General features: G+C 39.2%; 1 protein-coding gene across 1 annotated transcript in view; it reads left to right on the top strand.

Moving 5' to 3' along the window:
- The window catches only part of LOC103079455 (cytochrome b5 reductase 4), a 64,992-nt gene that overhangs the window by 17,936 nt on the left and 21,665 nt on the right, over positions 1–25,391 (top strand). The window contains 7 exon segments of the mRNA XM_082931410.1: positions 859–888; positions 3,054–3,114; positions 4,727–4,784; positions 6,549–6,604; positions 6,606–6,640; positions 8,461–8,493; positions 10,607–10,729. Of these exon segments, the coding sequence (XP_082787536.1) occupies positions 859–888; positions 3,054–3,114; positions 4,727–4,784; positions 6,549–6,604; positions 6,606–6,640; positions 8,461–8,493; positions 10,607–10,729 (396 nt within the window).

Below are 25,391 nucleotides of genomic sequence, written 5' to 3'. Positions count from 1 at the left end.
AGTGGTAGTAATTATGGGATCTCTGGTTGATTGAAAATCAGAACATAAAAAATTTGAAAGCTTTGATATACGTACTTCAGTTTCTTTTTCTACAAAACAAGATGATGTCACCTTAAAAGTAATGTCCATCAATTTAGTTTACTACTTGAATATTTTGTGTTAGCTTGGCATTCTTTTTTTTTTTTAAACTCTGGCAACTTGCTGAGCATTTTATTTTGACATATGGTTATAAAACTTGTGGTGATCAAAATATAATATAGATTTGTGAGCTGGCTGCCATCCTGAAAGAAAACACCCATTAAATTTTTTTCTGGCTTGTACCCCTAATGATTGATTGCACTGATATACAAGTGAAAGTCTTAACATAGTTTCAGCATTTTGGCCATTTAAATTTGGAGTAATAATAATCATTTTAACTGCTCACTTAGATAGGAAAGATAATAAGGTGTCTTTCTTTGGGTTAATATGTATGTTTCATATATAAAGTGTAATCTAATCTAATCTAATCTTTGGATAGTTTTGGCTAATTTAGAATATGATGACCAGGACAAAACTTGGGTCTTTATGTGCTTTCTAAAGAAATTAAACAAGATATTAGAACAAAAATGTCCAAAGAAGGAGGAAAAAAACCCAGTGAAATGGGAGACAAACACCTGCAGAAATGGCCTTCAGTCTTCAGAGATGAAATTTCTTACTTAAAGCATAGGCCATCTGTTTATCAGCCTTATTTCTCTCCTCAGGCCTCGGAAGAAAGCACTTCAAGAAGAGGGCTGTTATCTTTAACTCAATAATATTAACTGATCTTCTCGCTGATGTTACAATATTCTTACCTAACTTTTTTTCTAAACCACTGTACAGACTATAATGAGGAAAAGAAACTCTTAAACGGTGTCATATACATTTATAGTAAAAAATGAATCATATTCACATGACTGTGTACAATATTGCCTCACAGAATTATTTGGGGTATTTAGATATTTTTTTATACAAAGGATGTGTTTACTTGCCTAAGCTTAGAGGATTTGGCAGAGAACTTTGTAGATCCCTTATTGCAGCCCTCCTTTTTTTTAATCTTTATATATTGATGTTTTTATTTTATAGGATAGATTTTTTTCAGGAGTGTAATTACTGTTTACATTCTTTTTTTATATAATCTTTATCGGAGTATAATTGCTTTACAATGTTGTTAGTTTCCGCTGTACAACAAAGTGAATCAGCCATATGCATACATATATCTCCCCATATGCCCTGCCTCTTGAGCCTCCCTCCCACCCTCCCTTTCCCACCTCTCTAGGGGGTCACAAAACATCGAACAGCCCTGACTCTTACCATGATCCCTTCTATAACATCCCTGAACATGTGTTCATCTGCCCTCAGCTTGAATACTCATGGTGACTAGGAGTTCCACCCTCAGAGGCCAGGCTGAACATGTCCCTCCCTCAGGCACCAGGTGCTCTTCCAGTGTCTACACAGATGCTGAGCAGCCAAGCCTATTAATCTCCCCTCCTCTGGGCTCAGCAGCTCTGGCTTCCTCAGCCGTTCAGTATGACTTGGAATTATGACTGACACTGCCACTAACCCCCCCAAAAAGTTTGGTATGACACTTAGGAAATGCACGTACGGGGCTGTTCTGACTGAACCGTATTACTAATGTATGTTTAAAAATTGGGTTTTTTTTTCTCCCTGTTTGCACAAGAAAGTTATAGAAATTCAGCTAATAAACTGGATTGCCAGATGAATTACCTTTTCTTTTTTAACTAGAAAAGATTGTCTTATTGTAGACTACTTTATGCAATTTGTGATGTAACACCTGAAGTTGTTTGTCTGATAGTATCACTGATAGTATCTTTGGAGCTCTTACGTGTTCTCAGAGTTTTTGAAAACAATGAGAAAACCAGAGCCTTGAAAATGCGATGTTGAGGACTTCCCTGGTGGCGCAGTGGTTAAGAATCTGCCTGCCAATCAGGGAACACTGGTTCAAGCTCTGGTCCGGGAAGATCCCACATGCTGCAGAGCAACTAAGCCTGTGAACCACAACTACTAAGCCTGTGCTCTAGAGCTCATGAGCCACAGCTACTGAAGCTTGTGTGCCTAAAGCCAGTGCTCCGCAACAAGATAAGCCACCACAATGAGAACCCCGTGCACTACAACGAAGAGTAGCCCCCGCTCGCCACAACTAGAGAAAGCCCGCATGTAGCAATGAAGACCCAATGCAGTCAAAAATAAATTAAAAATTAAATCTTTAAAAAAATAAAAATAAAACTTGATGCTGGGGCACATCCACAAGAATGTCTAAAATGAAAAAAGACAGAATACCACGTGTCAGCAAGGTTGTGGAGCAACAGGGCTCCCATACACTTCTGGTAGAAAGTGTAAATTGGTATGACCACTTTGGAAAACTGTTTAGCAGTAATTACTAAGGCTAAACATATACATGTCCTATATACCTACCAGAAATGTAGATGGATGTTCTTTAAGAATGTATATGTACATGTACAAGAACATTTATAACAGCACTATACGTAATAGCTAAAAACTGCCCAAATGTCCACCAACAGGAGAATGAAACATTCCAGTATATGGTATGTTCGTACAGTGTAGTAATACACAGTAATAAAAAGGAACAAACTACTGGTGCATTCAGCATCCTGGATAAAATCTCAGAAAGCTCCAGACCTGATTTATTGTTTACTATTAATCATGCTGATTTGACATTAACTGAAATGTCTATAGAGCTGGACCAAAAAAGCCAGACCAAAAGAGAACATATTTTATGATTCCATTTTTTATAAAGGTCAAATGCAGGCAAAAACTAATCATGATGTTAAAAGAATAGTGGTTACCCTTGGGGGAGGGGTGCTGAGTGGAAGGGGTCACAGGGAGGTGCTGGCTACAAGAGTATGTTTTACTTATGAAAATCCATTGAGTAGTACATTTATGACTTGTGTCCTTTCATAATATTTCAATAAGAAGTTTACTGAAAAGATGGGGGGGAAAATGAAAAATGCTACATGGATGAACTGTAGCTATTTTGTTTGTTTTTCTTTGTGAAGGCATGCTTCCCAAGAGCCAAGTGACAGATCCACTTGCCAAAGAAGGACCTAGTTCTCCAAGGTATGCATCCTTGTTTTACTTTTTTGAAGCGTAAGGTACGCGGGCCCCTCACTGTTGTGGCCTCTCCCGTTGCAGAGCACAGGCTCCGGACGCGCAGGCTCAGCGGCCATGGCTCACAGGCCCAGCCGCTCCGCGGCATGTGGGATCCTCCCGGACCGGGCCACGAACCCGTGACCCCTGCATCGGCAGGCGGACTCCCAACCACTGCGCCACCAAGGAAGCCCCTTTGTTTTACTTTTTTAAAGCGTAATCAGTTCTACACCAAAATATACACGTTAACAAAATGGCTCTAAGTTTGATTTATTGCTTATTATATTAATTATGCTTCTTTGACACAAGAACTGTAGTGCCTCATTTATCAGGCATTGCTGGAGAATGAGCTGTTCCATAAATATGAAGTTTTAACATAACTGAAGTTTAACCCATTTTAAACACCACAGCTTTAAAAAAGAACTATTTTTTTCTGATTATAAAATATATATTCATGGTAGAAAACTTGGAAAATAGAAATACAAAAGAAAGTGATAAAATCAGTTGTAATCCCATCAACCCTGGATATAGACTCTTAATATTTGGTTTATTCCACACAGTTTATTCATGTCATACCTATTTTCATACTATTCTATTTTGATAATATGGTGTTACAGTATATTTTATGATCAATTTCCTATGTCATGAAAGATTCTGCAAAATCATTTTTTGTCTGTATTCTATCATATGATGGAAATTGATCATAGAATATCCATAATTTATTCAACTATTCTATTTTTTTGTGTGTCTAGTTTGCTTTATCAGTTTTTAATGGAAATCCTTCAAAATGTATTGTACCCTGTCTTAGTAAATTAAGCAATCCATGTATATTTTTGTTAATGATATTTCAGATGCCCTTAGGGTTATGTGTGTTATTTGTAGTCTTTCTCTTACCACCTTTCCCCCTATTGTGAGTCTATAACAGCAGCTTCCAGCTCTACTTGTTATACCTGTTAAATTATTTCATATTCAATTTTAAGTTAAGGGCCTCAGGATACCTCCTAGTATTCACATTGGGGGCCTGTATACAGGTAGTGAGTGCAAAAACAGAATCAATTTGATCAATAGCTATTACAAAACCGAAGACTTAGTTTTTCCTTAAGATTTTACTGTTGACCATTAAGTATCCTTGGTGAGTTAATTTCTTGAGGAGTAATAATATATTTGTGATAAGGAGGAGTGAAGGTAATAAGCATGTAGATTTTGTTATGCTCCTTCAGAAAACATGTTGTGTTACTGCTCTGATAAAAGGAATTTTAGATGTGTAACCTTTATAAAAAGTGCCTTGTCAAGGATGTTGTTTGTTTTTATCCAAGTTGGAACATATGGAAGTATAAGTATTTTAAATTGAGAAATAATTGCTTTATTATTTATTTCATGGTAACACCACTGATTATTTAGAAAAACAACTTTACCTAGAGAAATATATTTCTCACTGTAGATTTTGAACTATATGTTTTAAATCATGTATTTATTGTGTCATATTTTATATTTTTAAATTGTATATATTTTAAAATTATATATTTAATGATTTAATATGTTACTGCACATGATTATTTATTCTTTTTAAAATATTTTACAGCTACGACTGGTTCCAAACAGAAGCTTTAGTCACCATTGTCATATATACTAAACAGAAGGTACATTTTTAAGATCAGAAAAAACAAAAAAGTAAATAATAAATGTTAGCTATGCGCAGGTGTACTTTTTTAAGAGCTCTTCTTGTATTAACTTACAGCAACTCTGAAGTAGATCCTTTCGTTACCCCTATTTTACAGATGAGGAAACAGAAATTAAGTAATTTACCCAAAGTCACATGGTAAGTGGCAGATCTAGCGTTTTGAGCCCAGGCAGGCTGGTTCCATAGTATATGCCCTTAACAACCATGCCATAGCATCTTAGGGAAAAAATAGACTAGGAAGAAGCATATTTTATGTGCTCTTCTGTGATTTTTTTTTTGTTTGTGTTTAAGCATGGATAACAGCAGTGAGAGTCCCAGTTTAACTTCACCATGCGAACTAATTTCCTGCACTTAAATTGGAATTCAAGAGCCAGGAGAGACTGTACTCTGGAGCTTAGTATGTGGGGTTCAGTTAATGCCCTCTGAAAACTAAAATTAAGGAGTTAATTCATTCACTAAGTGTTTATTGAATCCCTGCTTCATTTTCAACACCATCGTAGAATTCAGGAATCTAATGATGGGCCAGATTCATAGAGACTGAACTCTCCCCAGGCTTACAGTCCAGCTGGGAAATCAGATAAATAAGCAGGCAACTTACAACATCTCCAGACACATCCTCCAGCAACTGACAAGGCTCCCACACTTGAGGAACTGTGGAGATTTAAAGACAAGTTCTGGCAGCTAGGAATTTCTGAGAACTCCTGCTACTTCTGTAGTAGCAGAACCACATCTGAGCTGGTGAGTGCCTCCTACTCCTGCAGCAGGATTTGATGGCTCTGCAGAAGTGACCAGCCTCTGCCTGAAAGAGCCAAGAGGCCCAGAGATGCACTGCTTGTCCCGCCTTCCACTACCTCTCAGTATTTTCTCCTAACCAAGCAGTCCTGAACCAAGAGGACAGGCCCTGGCGAGGTTGGGGTCTGTGTGCTCTCATTGGTGATATCAGTGAAGTGCAGAGGATGGATGATTAAGGGAAGGGGAAAGGTTTCTACGTGGAATAATGTATTCAGAGTATGGTGTAAACGATAGGCATCAAAATAACTTGCACCAAAACTATGTAGAAATTAGAGACATCTAAAAATTTGTTAGTGAATTTAATATTATTATTATTATTTTGATAAGCTGAGCTTGAGGTGTTATTTGCAGTGTCACATAATAGTGGGAAGATAAAAATGAACACAAATATCTTGGCTTCTTTTTTTTTTTTTTGGAAGAAGAATTTTTTTTATTACATCTTTATTGGAGTATAATTGCTTTACAATGGTGTGTTAGTTTCTGCTTTATAACAAAGTGAATCAGTTATACATATACATATGTTCCCATATCTCTTCCCTCTTGCGTCTCCCTCCCTCCCACCTATCTTGGCTTCTTGTCTGATTCTAACTTTTTTTTCAAAATTATTTATCCAACAAATATTTGAGCACCTACTTGGTGCTGAGCAATATTCTGAAGACAGTATTCTGCCCCTTACACTTAGAGCTTAAAGACGAGCGTGTAAGGTAGACATTAAGCATAGACAAATGCATAGTTAAAATTGTGATATATGCTTTGAAGGAGAGGAACTGGGTTGTATGAGAGAACAAAAAACAGGAATAATGTGTATTTAGCTTGTGGGTTCTGTAAATAAGAACCATATGAACTTCCACTGATCATCTTAAAAGTAGAGTAATAGGAGTTTGGTGAAAAGCTTACTTTTTAATCTTTCTCTTTTCTATTTCCATTTAAGGATATCAATTTAGACTCTGTAATAGGTGATCACGGGGATGATTCCTTTAGAGCAGAAAGTTATCAAGGATTATTCATAACCTATACATATTGGTAAGTACCTTATTCTGTATTAATGGAAACAACTTTTGTTTCCTTTAGGTATAGTAGTTACTGGTGTAGAGTCTCAGTACCTATAATATTTTATGTGCCATTGTCATTTTGGTTTGTCATTTCTGATTTTTTTTTTATATTTCTTTATACTAAGGAAAGTGTTAGCAAATGGCAGTACAACCTCACTTTTCCCAAGTTTAAACAATTAGGTGTGATCAGAATCAATAATCATATGAAATACTTGTTGGCCCAGCTTTGTGAGACTCTGTAACTTAATACCTACAAATAAATCTCCGGAGGCCTGCCTGTCATGTGCTCCTGCTGAGTAGGCATCACCAGGCGCTGTTCTATCAGCCTGTCTCTTGCCAGCCGCAAGGTTACACTGTACCCCTCAGCTGCCTGTCCCTTCATGGGCAAAGACCTACCATACAGTTCACTTCTGTCTGTTTTGAGAGGTTACAGATCTATCAGAAAGAAATCAGGACTAAACTCTAGAATCAAGGTAGCAGATTCTTAATCCATTTCTCACCTGTAATGACTCTAGGAGTTCATCCTTTTCTCCTTTAAAGAAGGTAATGTTATTCTAGTTAGAAAGTAGAAATGAAACAAACCAAAACAGCAAGAAGAAAACTGTATTTTAAGCACATATTCTTATGTAAAGAACGTTTCATTTACTTTTGCAAAACAGAGACTGAAATTCTCCAGGCCTCAGATGACTCGCGATTCAGCTCATGGCATTACCATATTAATGAAGGACCTTTAGTCCTGAATTTGATTGGAGTTGATAAATGATTTTTCTTTCTTATTTCCCCCCCATTCACTAATCAACCTCAAATCTTAAACATTTCTTCTAGAAATACATGCTACCCTATTTTTTGCTAGCATAAGATCTAATATATATTGTCTCTTAGAGAAAGTTTTAATCAAAAACTCAGATGTCTAGAAAAGTATACATTATTCATTAGCTCTGTCATGATTTTTCTTTAAGGAAGACCTCTGTGTCAGCATTTACTATGTTTCAAATACTTTATGGCTAGTTCTGTTCACACTGTAGCTAACTGTATCTTGCACACATATAAAAAACAAACAAAAATTCCACAGTCAAAAATGTGATACTCCTGGTTGCTAATATTAGATCAGAAGGACTAAAATAATGCAGAATCTTAAGTTCCACGTACCTATATTAACACAGTAAACTTTAGAGCAGATGTTTGTAAAAATACTTCTTGCATCACCCCCTTCTGGAATGAAGTTGAATAATAGCAGGGATTTTTCTCTTTTACTAACTGTGATAACTGTAACACCTGGAAAGTGCATAACACATAATTTTCCAAATTATTGGAAAATGCCCAATAATTTTCTTTTTCAATAACTGAATGAATATTCAACTTAGAGAACAGTAAGAAAGGAAACGCTGAGCTAGACCCAGTCCCAGCCTATATTCACACACGCATGTGCACACCATGGAGTATGTGTGTTTCACGTGCTATCTCTCCCTGCCTTGCTCGCTTCTTGGTTTGTAGCATTGTCAATCTGGGACTGTCCTTGCACCAGTGTGGGTTATCCACCTGTGGGCAATTGAGTATTTACTCCTTAATTAATAGGGAGAGAAATGGAAAAATTGATGATACATATTTAAGTAATTTGTCTCAAAATATTGTATACAGTATTTTGGTTGTGTTCAGTTTCTTTCTTTTGATTTCTCAGGCTATGTTTGAGAGATTTGAAATGGTGCATGGAAGAACCATTTAAATGATCTTATATGGTGTTTGTAGACCATAGGAACTGAAGTTGAATCTTAACTTTTTTTTTTTCTCCAGCCCTAAGTCATGAGATTCAGGAAGATTTTTCTGGTAAGCTACCAAAAATAATTTATCTATGTACATATACACACACACATATACATACACACACACATGGAGGGGGTGGACAGCATTTGTCTTATTATTCATTTGTATATTTTCATGTTGCAGACAAGGACATGATGTTTTCTATACAAGCAAATACATTGTTTTAAATGTACTCTTTTCCCTCTGGTTTCAGTTCCTCCCACGCCTTTTTTCTTTCCCCTTTTTCATCTCATCTCTTTGCCCTTTCCTTTCCCTCTCCTTAGAAAAAAGATTCCTGTCCCCATTCTTCCTTCCGGCCCTACTCCTGACATGCAGCTTGTAGAAATATACTTGACCAGACCAGACAAATTTTTCTTAGGTGTATATATTCAAATATTTGATGTTGACAGAGCACATAAAATTATGAATATTTCTGCATGTAAATACACAATGTGGATTTTACACAGCTGTTTAGCAATAGAAGACATCAGAGAATGGTGGCTTCTTGTTTTTTTGTTTTTCTTTAGCTTTATTGAAATATAATTGACAAAATTACAATATATTTAAAGATTTAAAGTGTACAACATTATGATTTGATAAAGGTGTATGCTGTGAAAAGATTCAGACAATCAAATTAATTAACACATCCATCACCTCACATATTTACCTTTGTGTGTGTGTGTGTGTGTGTGTGTGTATGCATATGAACACAAGTTCTGTTGTCTTAGCAAATTTCAATTATACATGACAGTGTCATCAACTGTTGTCACCATGTTATACATTAGATCCTCAGACTTTAATCATCTTGTAGCTAAAAGTTTGTACCCTTTTATCAAGCTCTCTCTATTCCCCCCTCCCTCTGCCCCAGCTCCTGGCACTATTTTGCTACTCTCTGTTTCTATGAGTGTGACTTTTTTTTTAATTCCACATATAAATGATACCATACACTATTTGTCTTCTCTGTCTCATTTATTTAACTTAATATAATGCCCTCTAGATTTATCATACGTCATTGCAAGTGGCAGGATTTCCTTCGTTTTTTAAGCCTGAATAATATTCCATTCTGTATTCATATATACATGTGGTTTCTTGTTTTAAAGTATTGTCAGAGTACCTTACACCGGTTCTATACCTTCCCTTTTCTTTATACCATAGTAAGTTCTATAAATTGTATAAATTAAGCACTTTAAAGTCAAGGACTTCTTATGTTTGTTAAGCTTCAAATCAGTGCTCATTGAATTGAATTTATTTGATTAATCTGTGTTTAAAAGTTGTTAAATTGCTACTGAATTATGTGTTTGCAGTGAGGAAGGACAGATTGTTTCTAAAGACAGAAATATATTTTAGATCTTTAAAAGCACATTCAATTAATAAAATTTAATCAATTTTAAAAGTTTATTTTATTAGTGTACTCATGTATTCTAAACTATTTTAAACTTTCAAAAATAAAAAGAGAATCTAAAAGATTTTTAATTATCAAAGATTGACATGCACTTTATTGGGATTCATTCTCCTGAAGCTTTTTCTATGTTTATTAGGCTCAATATTGGTTTACTGAATTCACTCATAAGAACCCCTCAGATCCCAAGAACTGTTTAAAGAGTATAAATTACATCTGCTTTTGTGGATCCATTCAATGGCTAATTTGGATATTGTATATTTAAGGTTTGTTTTTAAGCTATGTGTTAATTAGTTGCCATGGCTCTATTTGAGCTTGTATGAAAACTAGCATTATGTATTAGTTTGGCCCTTGATAAATTAATTTGAAAGAAGTTAATCTGAATCTAACATAAACTGGATTTAACACCATATAAGGCATAAACAATTTTGTTTATGAACAAAATTGAACATGTACACAAAATTTTACTTATCTCACAAATGTTCAGTGTCATTCATATCTGATTGGGACATGTGGGTTGTTTGAGAAAGATTATATTTATATTTAATTTATATTTATATTATATATTATATTAATTTATATTTATATATAAATTTTTATATATTAATATATATTATATTATATATAATATTTTATATATATTATATTTATAATATATATTATATATATAATATATTAATCTATATTTATATTATATTTAATATCAATGAATACAAATGGAATTTATCTTCTTTTCAGTGTGAGTTGTTGAGAATGTGGGAAAAATAGAGATTGTCCTGAGGAAAAAAGAGAATACTTCTTGGAAATGCCTTGATCATCTCCTGGAGAATCATAATTCACTTATTCCAAAGAAAGATACAGGTAGGCTGTGCTATTATTTTGAGTCCTGGGTTAATGAAAATGTTGTGTCAGTGGCTCAGTTGTATCAGAGTTTGGATGGCCACTTGCAGTGAGCCAAAGGGTCCTTATATCTCTCTCTAAGGAGTTGAAAAGGGACATTGTGTCTGTTATCGTCCTTTTTTTTTTAAAGCAGAAATTAAATTTCTGACTCTGCTATCTAATGTTTAGACATAGCAGAGGTCATTAGGTAATGATACCTAAATGAAGAAACCCACTCAAATTCTTGTCCAACCATTCACTCCTTGAGGTTTTTTTCTTTTAATAAAAGGTGCAAAAACAAGTTAAGTTTATGCCTTGTAGGCACATCTAGTTTTTTCTGTTAGAGAAGGCACATTTACTGTCTCTCTGATTACCTAAACCAGTTTCTGAGTTTATTCCTAAAGGATGATACCATTCATTTCCTTCCTTTCTTTATTTTTTAAAGCTTTTTATGTAACTATAACATTTATAGGCAAAGGTGCATATTACAAGTGTTCTACTTGATGAATTTTCACAAAGTGAACGCACTCCATATTTTCTCTTTGGAAACTGGTAGGATTTGCCTCTTCCAAGTGTTTTGAAATTTCACGGTTTGATATACCTTAATGGGGGGTCTGCTTTCAACTTCTGTGCCAAATGTTCATCCTCTTTGCTAATATTTCCATTATGGAAATTTAAGACCCTCAGGCCTGGGGAATACTGATATTTCTTCCCTCCCTGGTCTGTGCTTACTTTCTAGAAATAGTCTTACTTTAAGCCTTCTTAACCAGTTCTCTAATTATCTTGTCTTTTCTCTCTCATTTTCAATTTTGTCCTTTTCTTCTACTTTTGGGGAGATTTCTTCAGCTGTGTCTTCCAGCTCTGCTGTTGTGTTACTCATTTCTACTCTCATATTGTTAACTTTGGAGAACTCTTTTGATTTTTGTTCCTTTGTTCTAGCATCCTATTTTCTATCTTCTCTTTTTAAGAATTATAGTGTTTGAGAGTTTTTGTCTCCCTGTGTAGCCTCTATTCTTACAGTTTGTTTATTTTGGTCCGTCTTTCATATTAGATGCTTTCTTTGAATGTCTGCTGATCCTTGACCATCTGCTCATACTTCAGGGTGGAACTCTAAAAGCTGATTGGAAACTCTGTGCATGTGGGTGTAGCTTGTTGACAGTGATATTTACTATGTGGCTGGATAGTTTCTTCAGGAAAAGTCTGATGCCAGTTATTTTGTCAGAGTCTCTAGGGTAAACAGTCTTCTACCTCACATCCAGCATTTCAGAAGTTATACGGGAAAATAAGGCTCGGATATCTGTAAACTTAATTTCTTTTATTTTTTTTCTTGCCTAATATACTGTATTAGTCTACTAAGGCTGCTGTGAAAAAGTACCACAGACTTGGTGGCCTAACAACAGAAAATTGTTTTCTCACAGTCTGAAGGCTAAAAGTCTGAGACGAAAGTGCTGGCAAAGTTGACATCTCCTGAGGCCCCTCCTTGGCTTACAGATGGCTGTGTTCACATGGTCTTCTGTCCGCGTGTGTCTGTGTCCCTATTGCCTCTTCTTATAAGGACGTCAGTCACATCGGATTAGGGACTACCCTAATGACCTCATTTTAACTTACTTTTTAAAGTACACGGTCTCCAAATATAGTCACTTTCTGGGGTACTGGGGGTTATGACTTTAACGTTGAAAATTGAGGGGGACACAGTTCAGCCTATAACATATACCCAATCTAGAGACCCTTTGTTTTGCCCTCTACGGAGAGAGCAAAATACTGATACTTTGCCAGAATAGGAGAGAATCAGTCATGTGGCTGTGTGAAGTAGGGGAGGACTTCAGAAAGTGGGGGAGGAGGCATCTAGGCTTCTTTTTTTTTTTTTTTTAAATTCCCATTTATTTTTATTTATTTTTATTTTTTTAACATCTTTATTGGGGTATAATTGCTTTACAATGGTGTGTTAGTTTCTGCTTTATAACAGAGTGAATCAGCTCTACATATACATATGTTCCCATATCTCTTCCCTCTTTGTCTCCCTCCCTCCCACCCTCCCTATCCCACCCCCCCAGGCAGGCACAGAGAACCGAGCCGGTATCCCTGTGCCATGCGGCTGCTTCCCACTGGCTATCTACCTTACGTTTGTTAGTATATATATGAACTTTCTTCCAGAAACTGGTTTTAGCTCTGCCTTTACTCTGATTCTAGAGATACTTGGTCCTGTCAATTTCTGAGCCTCAAAAGGATCTCATATTACAGATGGGTTGACTTTTGGCTTTTTGTCTGTCTAGCTTAGGATTTAGCTTTACGGACTCTACTGAGTCAGTTACCAGTCGTCTCTTTGCTTTGTCAGCTCCCAAACTTCTGTTGCTTTTTTATTTCAGTTCTTATTGTCCTTGCAGGCCAGGCCTTAAAAAAACAACACACATAGAAAAAAAAAATATTTGCTGTTGTTTTAGGGAGGAGTCAGAAGAAACTAACTGCATGTATTCAGTTTAGCATCTTTAAATATTTAAAATTATAAAAATATATTTGTGGATAGTATTTTAATTTTCAAAGAAGTATCACGAAGCTGTATTTTGAGTACATACTGTGTGTAGAAGGCTATTTTAGGTATTGTCGTATGAAACAAATTAAAGGCATCAGAAATTATTTTCCCAGGAGGAAGAAAGAACATACACAAACATGAGACTGAAGAATACTTGTATCAAGAAATAGGCCAGTAAGAGCAAGTTACTGTTGCGGTCCAGGAGCCACACGCCTGGAGTCAAGTTCCCCGGTAAATGCGACCCGTGTCCCAACCAAGGACACCCGAGAATCACCAACACCAAGCAGAAAGATTAGCAAAGGATTTATACAAGTACAAGTATAGAAGTTTACACAAACTGTCCGGACAGGGTCCCACTCGGAGAGAAGTGAGTGAGATCCCGACTAACAGGCGGGCGAGGCTTTTATACCCTTCACAGGGCGGGAAGTCCCCAAGGCGGGAGGGAGCTGTTTAATTTTGAATCAGCCAGTCAGGAACCTGGTTCTTCCCGCCCCAAGCAAGCAAGCAAGTTTCTTACAGAAGCCAAAATGTGCTGTTAGCCCTGAAGCTGTTCTTTCATTTCTTTCGTCACATTCCCCCCTTTTTCTAGGAACTAATCAAATCCTTGATTCCTGGTCTTCCGTATTCAGGAGGTATGTTTCGTTTTGGGCTAAAGTTTGCCCAGTCAATCCGTCTGTTAGTGTCCACGTCCTCTGTGGTGTAGTCTCTCTTTATTCTGCTATGATGAATCCAGGTCCAGACACCGTCGACTTTAACAGCAGTCGGGGTACTCAACACAATCAGATGAGGTCCAGTCCACCTAGTCTCTGATGTCTGGGGGTTATGCTTCTTTACCCAGACTAAGTCTCTGTTACGGTCCGGGACCCACAAGCCTGGAGTCAAGTTCCCCGGTAAATGCGACCCGTGTCCCAACCAAGGACACCCGAGAATCACCAACACCAAGCAGAAAGATTAGCAAAGGATTTATACAAGTACAAGTATAGAAGCTTACACAAACTGTCCGGACAGGGTCCCACTCGGAGAGAAGTGAGTGAGACCCCGACTAACAGTCGGGCGAGGCCTTTATACCCTTCACAGGACGGGAAGTTCCCAGGGAGGGAGGGAGCTGTTTAATTTTGAATCAGCCAGTCAGGAACCCGGTTCTTCCTGCCCCAAGCAAGTAAGCAAAGCAAGTCTCTTACAGAAGTCAAAATGTACTGTTAGCCCTGAAGCTGTTCTTCAGTTTCTTTCATCACATCCCCGCCTTTTTCTAGGAACTAATCAAATCCTTGATTCCTGGTCTTCCGTATTCAGGAGGTATGTTTCATTTTGGGCTCAAGTTTGCCCAGTCAATCCGTCTGTAAGTGTCCACATTAAAAAAAAAAAGATATCCTCCCACTTGCCCCCGTTGTCCCACCCAGAGCAACATAGGACCCCAGCCCAAAATCGCTTGCGAATAATGCGCAGCTTTAGGGGGTCCTGCGGGTGAGCCTGTGCTTTCCATTCTGTGGAGTGCTCTTCTGGTTCCTCTGTGGTTTAGTCTCTCTTTATTCTGCTATGATGAATCCAAGTCCGGACACCGTCGACTTTAACAGCAGTCGGGGTACTCAACACAATCAGATGAGGTCCAGTCCACCTAGTCTCCGATGTCTGGGGGTTATGCTTCTTTACCCAGACTAAGTCTCCAGGTGGCAATGTGGGTTCCGGAAATTTTATTTTCAGTTTTTGTACAAAAGGTTTCCAGTGCCGAGGTTTAGCAGGGCAGCGGCTGCAACTTGTCTGACGCATGAGGGCCACCCGGAGGCCACTGGGTCCAGCCGTCTAGAGAGACAGGCTATCAGCCTTCACCAGGGCCCAAGCCTCTGAGTTAGTACTCCCCTTGCCACCCCGGCTCGCCCACATCAGGGTTGGGGAGTGCCAGAGCAGAAGGCGAGGCAAGAGCCCTTCCAATGTCCTGGAAGGCCCTCCCTTGTGTCTCAGCCCAGCCAATCTTGGTGGCCTCGGGGCCACTCCGGCCAACGCCCCCCAGGGCATCATATAGAGGCTTGGTCAGCTCTGCAAATCTGGGTATCCAGAGCCGGCAATAGCCCGCCATTCCCAAGAATTCTCTCAATTCCCCCCCTTGTGGCAGGGGCTGGCAAGGCCAGGATGGCCTGAGTGCTCTGTCCTCCTTCTAGGATATACCCCAAATAGTCCACTTGTTTTTGACAAATCCAAGCCCCTTCAATTGAGAGTTTTTAAAATTGAGAGTTTATAGCCCAAGTCCTGTAGTAACCTTACTAGGCCTTTTCTTCCTGTTAGACAATCCCGCACAGTTTTTCCAGCCACAAGTAAATCATCCACACATTGTAATAAGGTTACTTCAGGAAACTGGTTATGGAATTCGAAAACGAGTTTTTAACAGTTCATGTAACCCTGTAGATCCCAGATGCGTTCCCTCATGCAAGCATCGAATCAACATCAGGCCTATGTTCTCAGGAATAGAAACTCGGTGATCCCCGTCCTGCCCCCACAGGGGCAGTCAGGCATGACCAGGAAGGAGTGGGTGACTGCCTGCTTGCCCAAGTCGACCTTCCTGCCCGTGGTCCAAAAAACAGCGTTGAGTCCCAGTGGCCCCCTGTAATCCATATCTTTCCTTCCTTCTCGTTATCTAATCCTCCCCCCTTTTTCTTTTGTATCCAGTCCAAATCCTCGGAATCAATAAAGAAACTTGGTTACAATAACCAGAATTATGAATGATTACGTTTAACATACCAAGTAATCTTAGTTAAATATTTTTCTTTAAGATACCTCAGGGGACCTCTAAAGTATCACAAAGTTAACTGGAAATCAAAAGAAACAATTAATATTTGATATTTGGGAAGTTTGTCAAAAAGTTTTAAAACTGTTGGTCAAATAAGATCATAGGTCACTGTGAGACAATACATATTCCTTAACCAAAGTTACAAAAGATCTCAAAAGCAAATACAGATCACTTAAATGCAAAGAAACTCACAGTCTGTTGTCAAAAGCAGCATTTTAAGAATACTTTGGGGGAAGAAACCAAATCCAGTCTTGTTCTAGCCCATTCCTAATAAAGTCCATTTACCCAACTAAATTCAGTCCAATCATAGAAAATCCTGATCATGTATTACTGTTTTCAGTATTTTTTTTATTCTCATTTGTCCCACCTTTTTTTTACTGAAAACATACATCATACCTTCCTTAAAGTTTTTTTTTTTTTTACATTGAGTTACTTTTCTTGTTGACAGATTTATAACAGATGGAATAAGGTTTTATTTGACCTTTAGTAAACCTAGGTACAACAGAAGTATTATACTCAACATTGATGACTCTAAAGACATGTCTATATTAAACCAACAAGTTTAAGCCACCTTCAATACCAGATATCAGTTTAGTACTGAATATTTTTCAGATGACATGAACCCGAAATTCATTCTGGCCAGATTATTTTTTTACTTCTGAGTATTTATGTAAGTGTTTGATTTTTTTAAAAGCCAATTAAGTAGAGCTCTTTTATGAATTAATTTTTGGCAATACCATACACCTACAACACACATATAAATACATATGAAAATACAAACACAGAGGTCTCATTGTTCCCATTCCAAAATTTCAGTCTTGAGTCAGGTACAACATAAAATCTATCAGTTACAAGGGGTTGGATTCAAATTGGGCTTCTGGCAGATGGAACAAATCAAGGTCACCAATCTAGATGGCTAAATCCTTTTTACTAGTGCTTATAGAAAAGACACTTGGGATTTCTATTTATCCTTGACAAGTCAAGTGTTAAGTTACTTTACCCTCTTTTTTTAAATTTGCATTTAAAAAGATGGCAGAGATAAGGGTTTCTTAGAAGACCAGATAGGACATTTGTATCTCAAAGGTTTCCCCTTTGTTTAATACTTAGCTTAGGGGAGAAGGCCTCTTTTAAAATTCCTATCAGGCTAAAGTCCATTTCCCAAAAGCGGCCTGCCTCGTTGCCTCGATACCGATGCAGTTCCTGGTGTTTTGAGTCGTCCCCTTGGTTTACTTGTGCACAAGTCACACATTGCCTAGTGACTGAGAATACTTTTTCTTTTAATACCTGCCTTAACTGTCTCTTCTCAGTTTATAAGTTCTTCCCTTCAAAACCATCTAATTTTTGTAATTTCCTTCGGATATCTGGGGCCGACTGTGTCACAAAGGCCAAGTTAACCGCCCGCCTGTTTTCTGGTGCCTCAGGGTCTATGGGGGTCCATAGCCTATAAGTCTCCATCAGCCTTTCCAGGAAGGCGGCTGGAGACTCTGTGGCTCCCTGGGTCACCTCTGTAACCTTGGACATATTAGTTGGCCTTCGTGCTGCCGCCCGAAGTCCTGTTAACAGAGCCTGGCGAAAACGGGCCAAAGCCCCTCGTCCCTCCTCCGTGTTAGGATTCCATTCCGGTCGGGTACTAGGGAGCACGGTTTCAATTAGGTTGGGGTTATCGGTGAGCCGCCCATCTGGACCAAGTACCTGTTTACGGGCCCCCCACATGATTTTTTCGCTCTTTCTTCTGTGGTAAACAAAACCTGTAACAATTGCTGACAATCATCCCAGGTCAGCTGGTGAGTTAACGCTTGTGGTTTCTCAGAAAATGGAGGATTTTGTAATTTCCAATTATAGAATGGGGCGTAAGTAAGAAAAAGCTGTGCCTCCCCTGGACTAGGTGCTTGTTGCCGCAGAGGCAGAGCAGTGGGTCGCGGTTCAGTCAAGTGATCTCTAGACCGGGTATGCGGTCTCCTGGGCCGACCTGGGAGGATGTCGTCATCGGGGCCGGTATTCGCGAGGGAGGGACATGGGGAGGGGGAGGTGCAGACGCCTCGGGAGGAGGGGTTTCTTCTTCTTCCTCTCCCTCCCCTACGAGAGGAGGGGGCGGGGACTTAGAGCTTTTAACATTAGGTTTTTTCCCGTCCCCCATCTTGGCGGCACATATGTTATCTTTAGATCTTATTTCCTTTCTGTTGGTAGCTCCCGGCGGGGGCAACCAGGGCTTCAGCCAGTCAGGTGGTGTCTCCACGAGACCCCGCCAACACTCAATATAAAGAATCTGATCATCATGTGCCTTAAAGACAATATCTTCCACCGCATCTATAACCGGAAGAAAGAACGTACCTTCGGATGGCCATCCACCTCAAATGCCGGCCATTCCAATTCCAAAAGGTGCGGAGGGTTTCCGGGTCTACAGAGGCCCCGAATTCCCTGCCGATCTGGCGGAAGTCTCTGAAGTGGTCCAGAACTAGGCTCAGGGGGGTCTGCATCCGGAACATACCTTGTCCCATTGTTAAATTCCTGTTGAGCTAAAAGTTTTAGCACAAGCACAAAGCCAAAGTGTCCAAGCAAATGCAAGAGCGCACACACGAGTGACAAAAGACAGAAGGAGAGAACAACAGGTTTTGACACAATCCCAGTTCAAAGTTGGGACCAAAGAATATCGAAACCGACTTTGAATTCCCAAGGAGGAATCGCGGCGTCCCGGGACTCCTCCTGACTCCAGGCTTAACGTCGCGTCCGACAAGCCTTGATGGAGTCTCCTAGTTTCTTGCCGGCAAGCCAAGGGTCGCAAACTTACCCAAAGGAGCAGGCGGTGGCTTCGGAGGAGGGACCCTGTTTCAGATCTTTAACCTCCACTTCGAGTAGTCCAAAGACAGGGAGGGACCCTGTTTCAGGTCTTTAACCTCCACTGTCCGATCCCGGACGAGCCCCCAAAATGTTGCGGTCCGGGAGCCACACGCCTGGAGTCAAGTTCCCCGGTAAATGCGACCCGTGTCCCAACCAAGGACACCCGAGAATCACCAACACCAAGCAGAAAGATTAGCAAAGGATTTATACAAGTACAAGTATAGAAGCTTACACAAACTGTCCGGACAGGGTCCCACTCGGAGAGAAGTGAGTGAGACCCCGACTAACAGTCGGGCGAGGCCTTTATACCCTTCACAGGACGGGAAGTCCCCAAGGCGGGAGGGAGCTGTTTAATTTTGAATCAGCCAATCAGGAACCCGGTTCTTCCCGCCCCAAGCAAGCAAGCAAGTTTCTTACAGAAGCCAAAATGTGCTGTTAGCCCTGAAGCTGTTCTTCCGTTTCTTTCGTCACATTACATAGTGCAAACTTGAATGTATTCTAAGGTTACCTTAAGTGAACAAACAGATGCAGATGAATTTGACCTTAAATGACTCTCCATGAATGAAGGAGGTGAATATCAAGCAATGTTTTGAAAGTGGCTTTAAAAAAAACCCCAAAAAACTATGAAGGGCTTTCCAGGTATCATTACTGGGTACTTATTGTGCCAGACCTTTTGCAGGTGGTAGAGAAAGAAAATGTAAGCCACATGTGGAAAAGTTCAAATAGAGTCATTTTCCCAGAGCAGGAGGTCTCAATTGTGTGGTATAAGGTAGGGAGAGAGAACATAGAGGAATAACTGAGTGATGTAGCAGATCAGAAGAGAATAGGTAAAAGATAGTGAAAATAAAAAGAGATATTATTAAAGTGAAATCTGTTGCCCTGAAATTATCCAACTCTCTAGTGATTGGAAAATCATAGCAAACCAGATAAAAGCTAAGTCCTAGAAATAAATGATACTGAGAACCCAGACTGACCTCCATTTGGAAATAGAATGAACATTGCTTTTCTATAATTTCCTGAGGCTTTCCATGAACTCTTTCATCCCTGCCATAAATTTTGGCTTGAGTCATGAACCACCATAGTTCGCTTTAGCTTTCTTGCCTGAAATTAGAGCCATGCATGTATTTTTCAGTGAATTCGATTTTCCACTTTGGAAAATGACTCAGAGTTTAGGGGATTTATTTTTTAATTTGTTTGACAGGATTAGCATAGATAATTTCTTCTTTGTCCTTTCTCTTCCTTAAATCATGACAAAAACTATAGGTTATTTTCCGCACTAGCAAAGCTGAATACTTACATGATCAGAGTATTATGATTAACTTGCTGTCAGTAGCTTCAAATGTTCAGTCTATCACGTGTCTTCTTGGTCTTCAAGGAGGTTTTCATGCTGGCTTCCTCTTACTGAAATTTCTTAGTTTAAAAATTTAAGTTTGAAAATAAGCCTGTAAGTTGAAGACTTAATGCACTACCATCTCATGTCAAATCTAGAATTTACTTACACAAAAGATTCAAATATAGCAAAGAACATAATTGGAGAAGAGAAACTACTTTGTTTTTACCTTTAATCCAGCTGTAATAGTTAGTAAATTAAATTATATGACTAGAACCAAACTACCATTTGTAACTTGGGTGCTTCCAATTATTTTCTTCTTCCCAAAGATGAATAGGTGAAGATTATGAGTGAGTAGTTGTGTGTGTGTGTGTGTGTGTGTGTGTGTGTGTGATGACTAACAAACTTGTGTCTATTAAGAGTCAGAAGCTAATAGATAATTGGATTGCTATTTCTGTATCCTACCTAAAGTTTATTTTAATTGTGATTGCCTTTAATATGGGAATTTAGATCACCAGACAAAGGCAGTTATACAGATTTGCCAACAAACAACTCGGTAAACGAATATTGGGATCCAAAATTATAAACAAGATTTTAAAAAATTGTGTCATAATTGTGATATGTCAGCAGCTGTTTATAAACTTCTAGGTTAAATATATATAGAATCTATAACTGTCTTTATAATTCAGTTTGAACTGTATGAAATCACTGATATTTATTTTTTAACCTAAAATAATGGCAGTTTCTCATTATTTGGACTATACTTTCATCAGGGCTTCCTAACTGCTCACACCACACGTGTGCACGTGCACACACACTGAAGTACTGTCTGTAGGTGTAAATGTGCTTGTCAGCACTCTGTGAGCAGTCACTTAATGGAGGCTTTCTGTGGAGCCTGTGATTCTGCAGGCAAGCTGTTCGCTGCCACCGTGAACCACAGCTCTTGTTGCAGGGGTAGAAAGAACCGCCCTCACCCCTCCCCTCCCCTTCCTTGCCTGTGCATCCGTGTTTCTTTGCTGCCTAAAACAAGCATTCAGAATTACTGGAAAAGAAGAAAATATTGTGGATAGCAAATAGAAACTTCATTGTGCTTTGTTCTCTTAAATTGTCTGCTCAGCCCAGCAGGTGTAAAGTTGTTGCTTGCACAGTAACTATAAGATGCTTTGGCATTTTGCTGTCTTCTTATTTCTAGTGGAATGGCCTGAACATGAAGAAACACAGAATAGATGGGGCCGGCTGTAAATGAGTAAGAAATTATTTACTATACTAAAAGGTAGAATAGAAGAGGTTTAAAAACTTAGAATTCAGGCAGCTCAGGCACTTCAGTGTATAATGTTAACTAAATTATTAGTTATGAAACTGAGGAAAAGTGATAAGCACAGAAATGTTCAAATCTAGTGACAACCTTGCTATGATGTGGACCCCATTGTCTAAGGGCCCCATTGAATCTAGTCTTGGAGAAAGAGCTTCCTTCTCCTAACATTGAATCTAGTCTTGGAGAAAGAGCTTCCTTTCTCCTAACTTAATGCTAATATTTAACTCTATAAAATCCTCACTTTGAAAGAAGGATTCAGCTCACATCAGTCTAGGTGAGGTAGTAAAATACCTGAATACACTTTAGGTATATATATATATTTTTTAAAATAATTTTTATGTCTTTTTTAATAAATTTATTTATTCAATTTATTTATTTTTGGCTGCGTTGGGTCTTCGTTGCTGCGTGTAGGCTTTCTCTAGTTGCGGTGAGCAGGGGTCACTCTTCGTTGAGGTGCGCAGGCTTCTCATTGTGGTGGCTTCTCTTGTTGCAGAGCATGGGCTCTAGGCATGCAGGCTTCAGTAGTTGTGGCACACGGGCTCACTAGTTGTGGCTCGCGGGCTCTAGAGTGCAGGCCCAGTAGTGTGGCGCATGGGCTTAGTTGCTACGCGGCATGTGGGATCTTCCCGCACCAGGGGTCAAACCCATGTCCCCTTCATTGGCAGGCGGATTCCTAACCACTGTGCCACCAGGGAAGCCCACTTTAGGTATATTTTTAACAGTAATAGTTAAAACAGAAAGGAATCTATGCTTTATTGTCAATTTACTAATGCTGCTTCATTAGGTTTTACCCCAGTATATGGAAGATGTGTGCCCATACACGTTTATCATCCTAGTGTTTGAAGCTGTGTTATGAACGTATTCTTATTCATATATTCAAGAGTGGTTTGGGTGAGGATGATAAAACTATACTACTACAGGTTAAGTGGAAGTCTTACCAAAGTTAGTGAAAAGGCTGAATAATTTTTAAAAACAGCAAAATAAATGCAATTATATAATACTTTTAAAAGTATATAATAACAAAACTTTGTTGTTTCTTCAGTATAGGAAGGTATTCTAGTGACTTCATGGGTTTGAGTTATTTTATCCATAGTCAAAAGTGTTAGATATTTGCACAGTTCTTGAAAATAGTTTGTTCTCAAGTGTTCTGCAGACCTCTGCTCTACCAGCTGAGCTATGGAAGGCTCCGCTTGTTCTCAGGTGTTCTGAACATCATCCCTGCACACAAGTTCATTGTTCATCAAGGTCACTGTCTTGGCAGAAACAGACATCCAGCAAGGCTAAATCAGGCTGACACCTGCTGTATGAACTGTGACAGATTCTGTAAAGGAAAAACTCAGGTTTTTCTTTCCTGTGTAGGAAAAAAACTCACTTCCTCCCTACTGTCTTTCTCTCCTATGTGTCTCCTTTACTGTTCACACAGAACACTTCACTTATGACACTTCTGGTCCCAAATACATGGAGATTTTCCTCCACAGCAAGCAGTTCTTTGCAGTACCAGCTAGTGTCTTACAAGTTAACTCAGTTCTGACACTGTCTACCTGGAGACACCATCGGATCCCACAGGTTAAGGGCTCAGTCCCACATGATCCCTCCCTCCGTCCCCCAACACACACACACTTCAGATGCCAGTGGCAAGCCCAGGTTACCACCTGTCCTTCTGACCAACTGGCTATAGATGAGAGGTTCCAAAGACCCCTTCCCTGGGCTTGATCAGTTTGCTAGAGTAGATCACATATGATAAAGGATACAGATGAATATCCAGACGGAAGAGATGCAGAAGGTGAGAGAAGGTCTGGGAGGGTCCTGAGCACAGGAATGTCTGTCCATGGGGAGTTGAGGTCTGTCACCCTCCCAATGTTGATGTGTTTGCCCACCTGGAAGCTCTTTAAAGCCCCTGCTATTGGGATTTTATGGAGGTTTCTCACGTAGGCATGATCAATTAACTTCAGTTCCAGCCCCACACCCCTCTCCAGAGGGTGGAACGTGGGGCTGGAAATTCCAAACTTCTATCATAGCTGAGTCTTTCTGGTGACCGGCGCTCATCCAGGAGCCCACCCAGAGTCACCTCATGAGAACAAAAATGTTCCTGGTTCTCTTATTACTTAGGAATTTACAAGGGTATTAGGAATCCCGTGTTAGAGATGAGGGTCAAAGACAAATACAGTGGTTCCCCCCCTTATTTGTGGTGTTGCTTTCTGAGCTTTCACTTACCGCAGTCAATTGTGGTCCAGAAATATTAAATGAAAAATTTCAGAAATAAACAATTCATAAGTTTTAAATTGTGCACCGTTCTGAGTAGTGTGATGAAGTCTCAAGGCGTCCCGCTGAAAACGTGAATCATCCCTTTGTCCAGCGCATCCCACCCGTTAGTCACTTGGTAGCCTTCCGTGTTATCAGATCAGCTCTCGCAGGATCACAGTGCTTGTGTTCAGGTCACCTTTATTTTACTTCGCCATGGCCCCAAAGCGCAAGGAAAGTGATGCTGGCAATTCCAGTGTGCCAAAGAGAAGCCATAAAATGCTTCCTTTAAGTGAAAGGGTGAAAGTTCTTGTCTTAACAAGGAAAGGAAAAAAAAAAATCAAATTACGAGGTTGCTAAGATCTACCATGAGAACAAATCTTCTCTGTGAAATTGTGTAGAAGGAAAAAGGAATCCGTGCTAGTTTTGCTGTTGTACTTTAAACTGCAAAAGTTACTGCCACAGTTCATGATAAGTACTTAGTTAAGGTGAAAACGGCATTAAGTTTGTACAGTAAGATATTTTGAGGGAGACAGACCACATTCACATAACTTTTATTATGGCATATTGTTATAATTGTTCTATTTTATTATCAGTTATTGTTGTTAATCTCTTACTGTGCCTAATTTATAAATTACAACTGTATAATATGTACATATATATAGGAAACCCCAGAAGTTTCAGGCGTTCACTGCGGGCTTTGGGATGTATCCCCCATGGATAAGGGGGAACTACTGTGTAAAAGACAAGAGAGGATCCTACTGTTCTTATCACTTAGGATAGTATAAGAGTTTTAGGAACTCTGTGCCAGGAAGCGGGGGCAGAGGCCAATATATAGATTTTCTCTTATCTCACAGCCCAGCCCCTGGTCTCTGGCCGTGAACCATTTATATCAAATGATACACAGCTAAGAAGAAACCAGTGCTTTACTAGAATCTCATTCAGTTATTAATGGCTCTCCAGTCCATCACCACCTCATATGAAAAATGTCTTCCAGGGCAAGGCCCCTCAAATGTGCCGGCTTTCTATTCAACCTTAATAGGTTCCAGAAACCGGAGTGGTCTCAGCAACATATGGCTTCACCCTTTCAGGCATCTGATAAAATTGAGGTAAGAGACAATATTATGTCTTGCTCTGAGCCTCTTCCAAGGTGTTAATGTAATATTGGATTTCCCTCCTTACATAACCCAGATTCTAAATGGAATGTCTATTGAATTGAATGGCTGTAGGTTGTGGGTTTTTCTGCGTGGACATATCTATGTATATCAATATATTTTTAAGTATTGTAGACGTTAGTATTGATGTTTGGGGTTATTTATTTTCCATTGGAGCATTTTTTAAGTGTGTAGTTCCACTAACTGCTTTCCTTCTGTTGGTTCAAGAAGATCTTAGAGGAAGACATGAGTAAAGGTAGATTGCAAATTAGGAGGTAAGTAAATCATACAGGTTTCCCCACTATCCAAAAGTAGAGCCTTCCTATGGAATCTTTCATAAATGGAAATGGTGTAAAGGGAAGAAGCAGTCACCCTAGGACACATCTAGCTCACGGATGCACAAGGTAAACTGAGACAAAGTGCAGATGCTCACAGGCACAGTTCAAAGTTATGG

The sequence above is a fragment of the Lipotes vexillifer genome, unplaced genomic scaffold (genome assembly GCF_000442215.2).
Source record: "Lipotes vexillifer unplaced genomic scaffold, Lipotes_vexillifer_v1.1 scaffold554, whole genome shotgun sequence".
Lineage (NCBI taxonomy): Eukaryota > Metazoa > Chordata > Mammalia > Artiodactyla > Lipotidae > Lipotes > Lipotes vexillifer.
The sequence above is the reverse complement of the archived record's forward strand: the minus strand, read 5'-3'. Positions and strand labels throughout refer to the sequence as shown.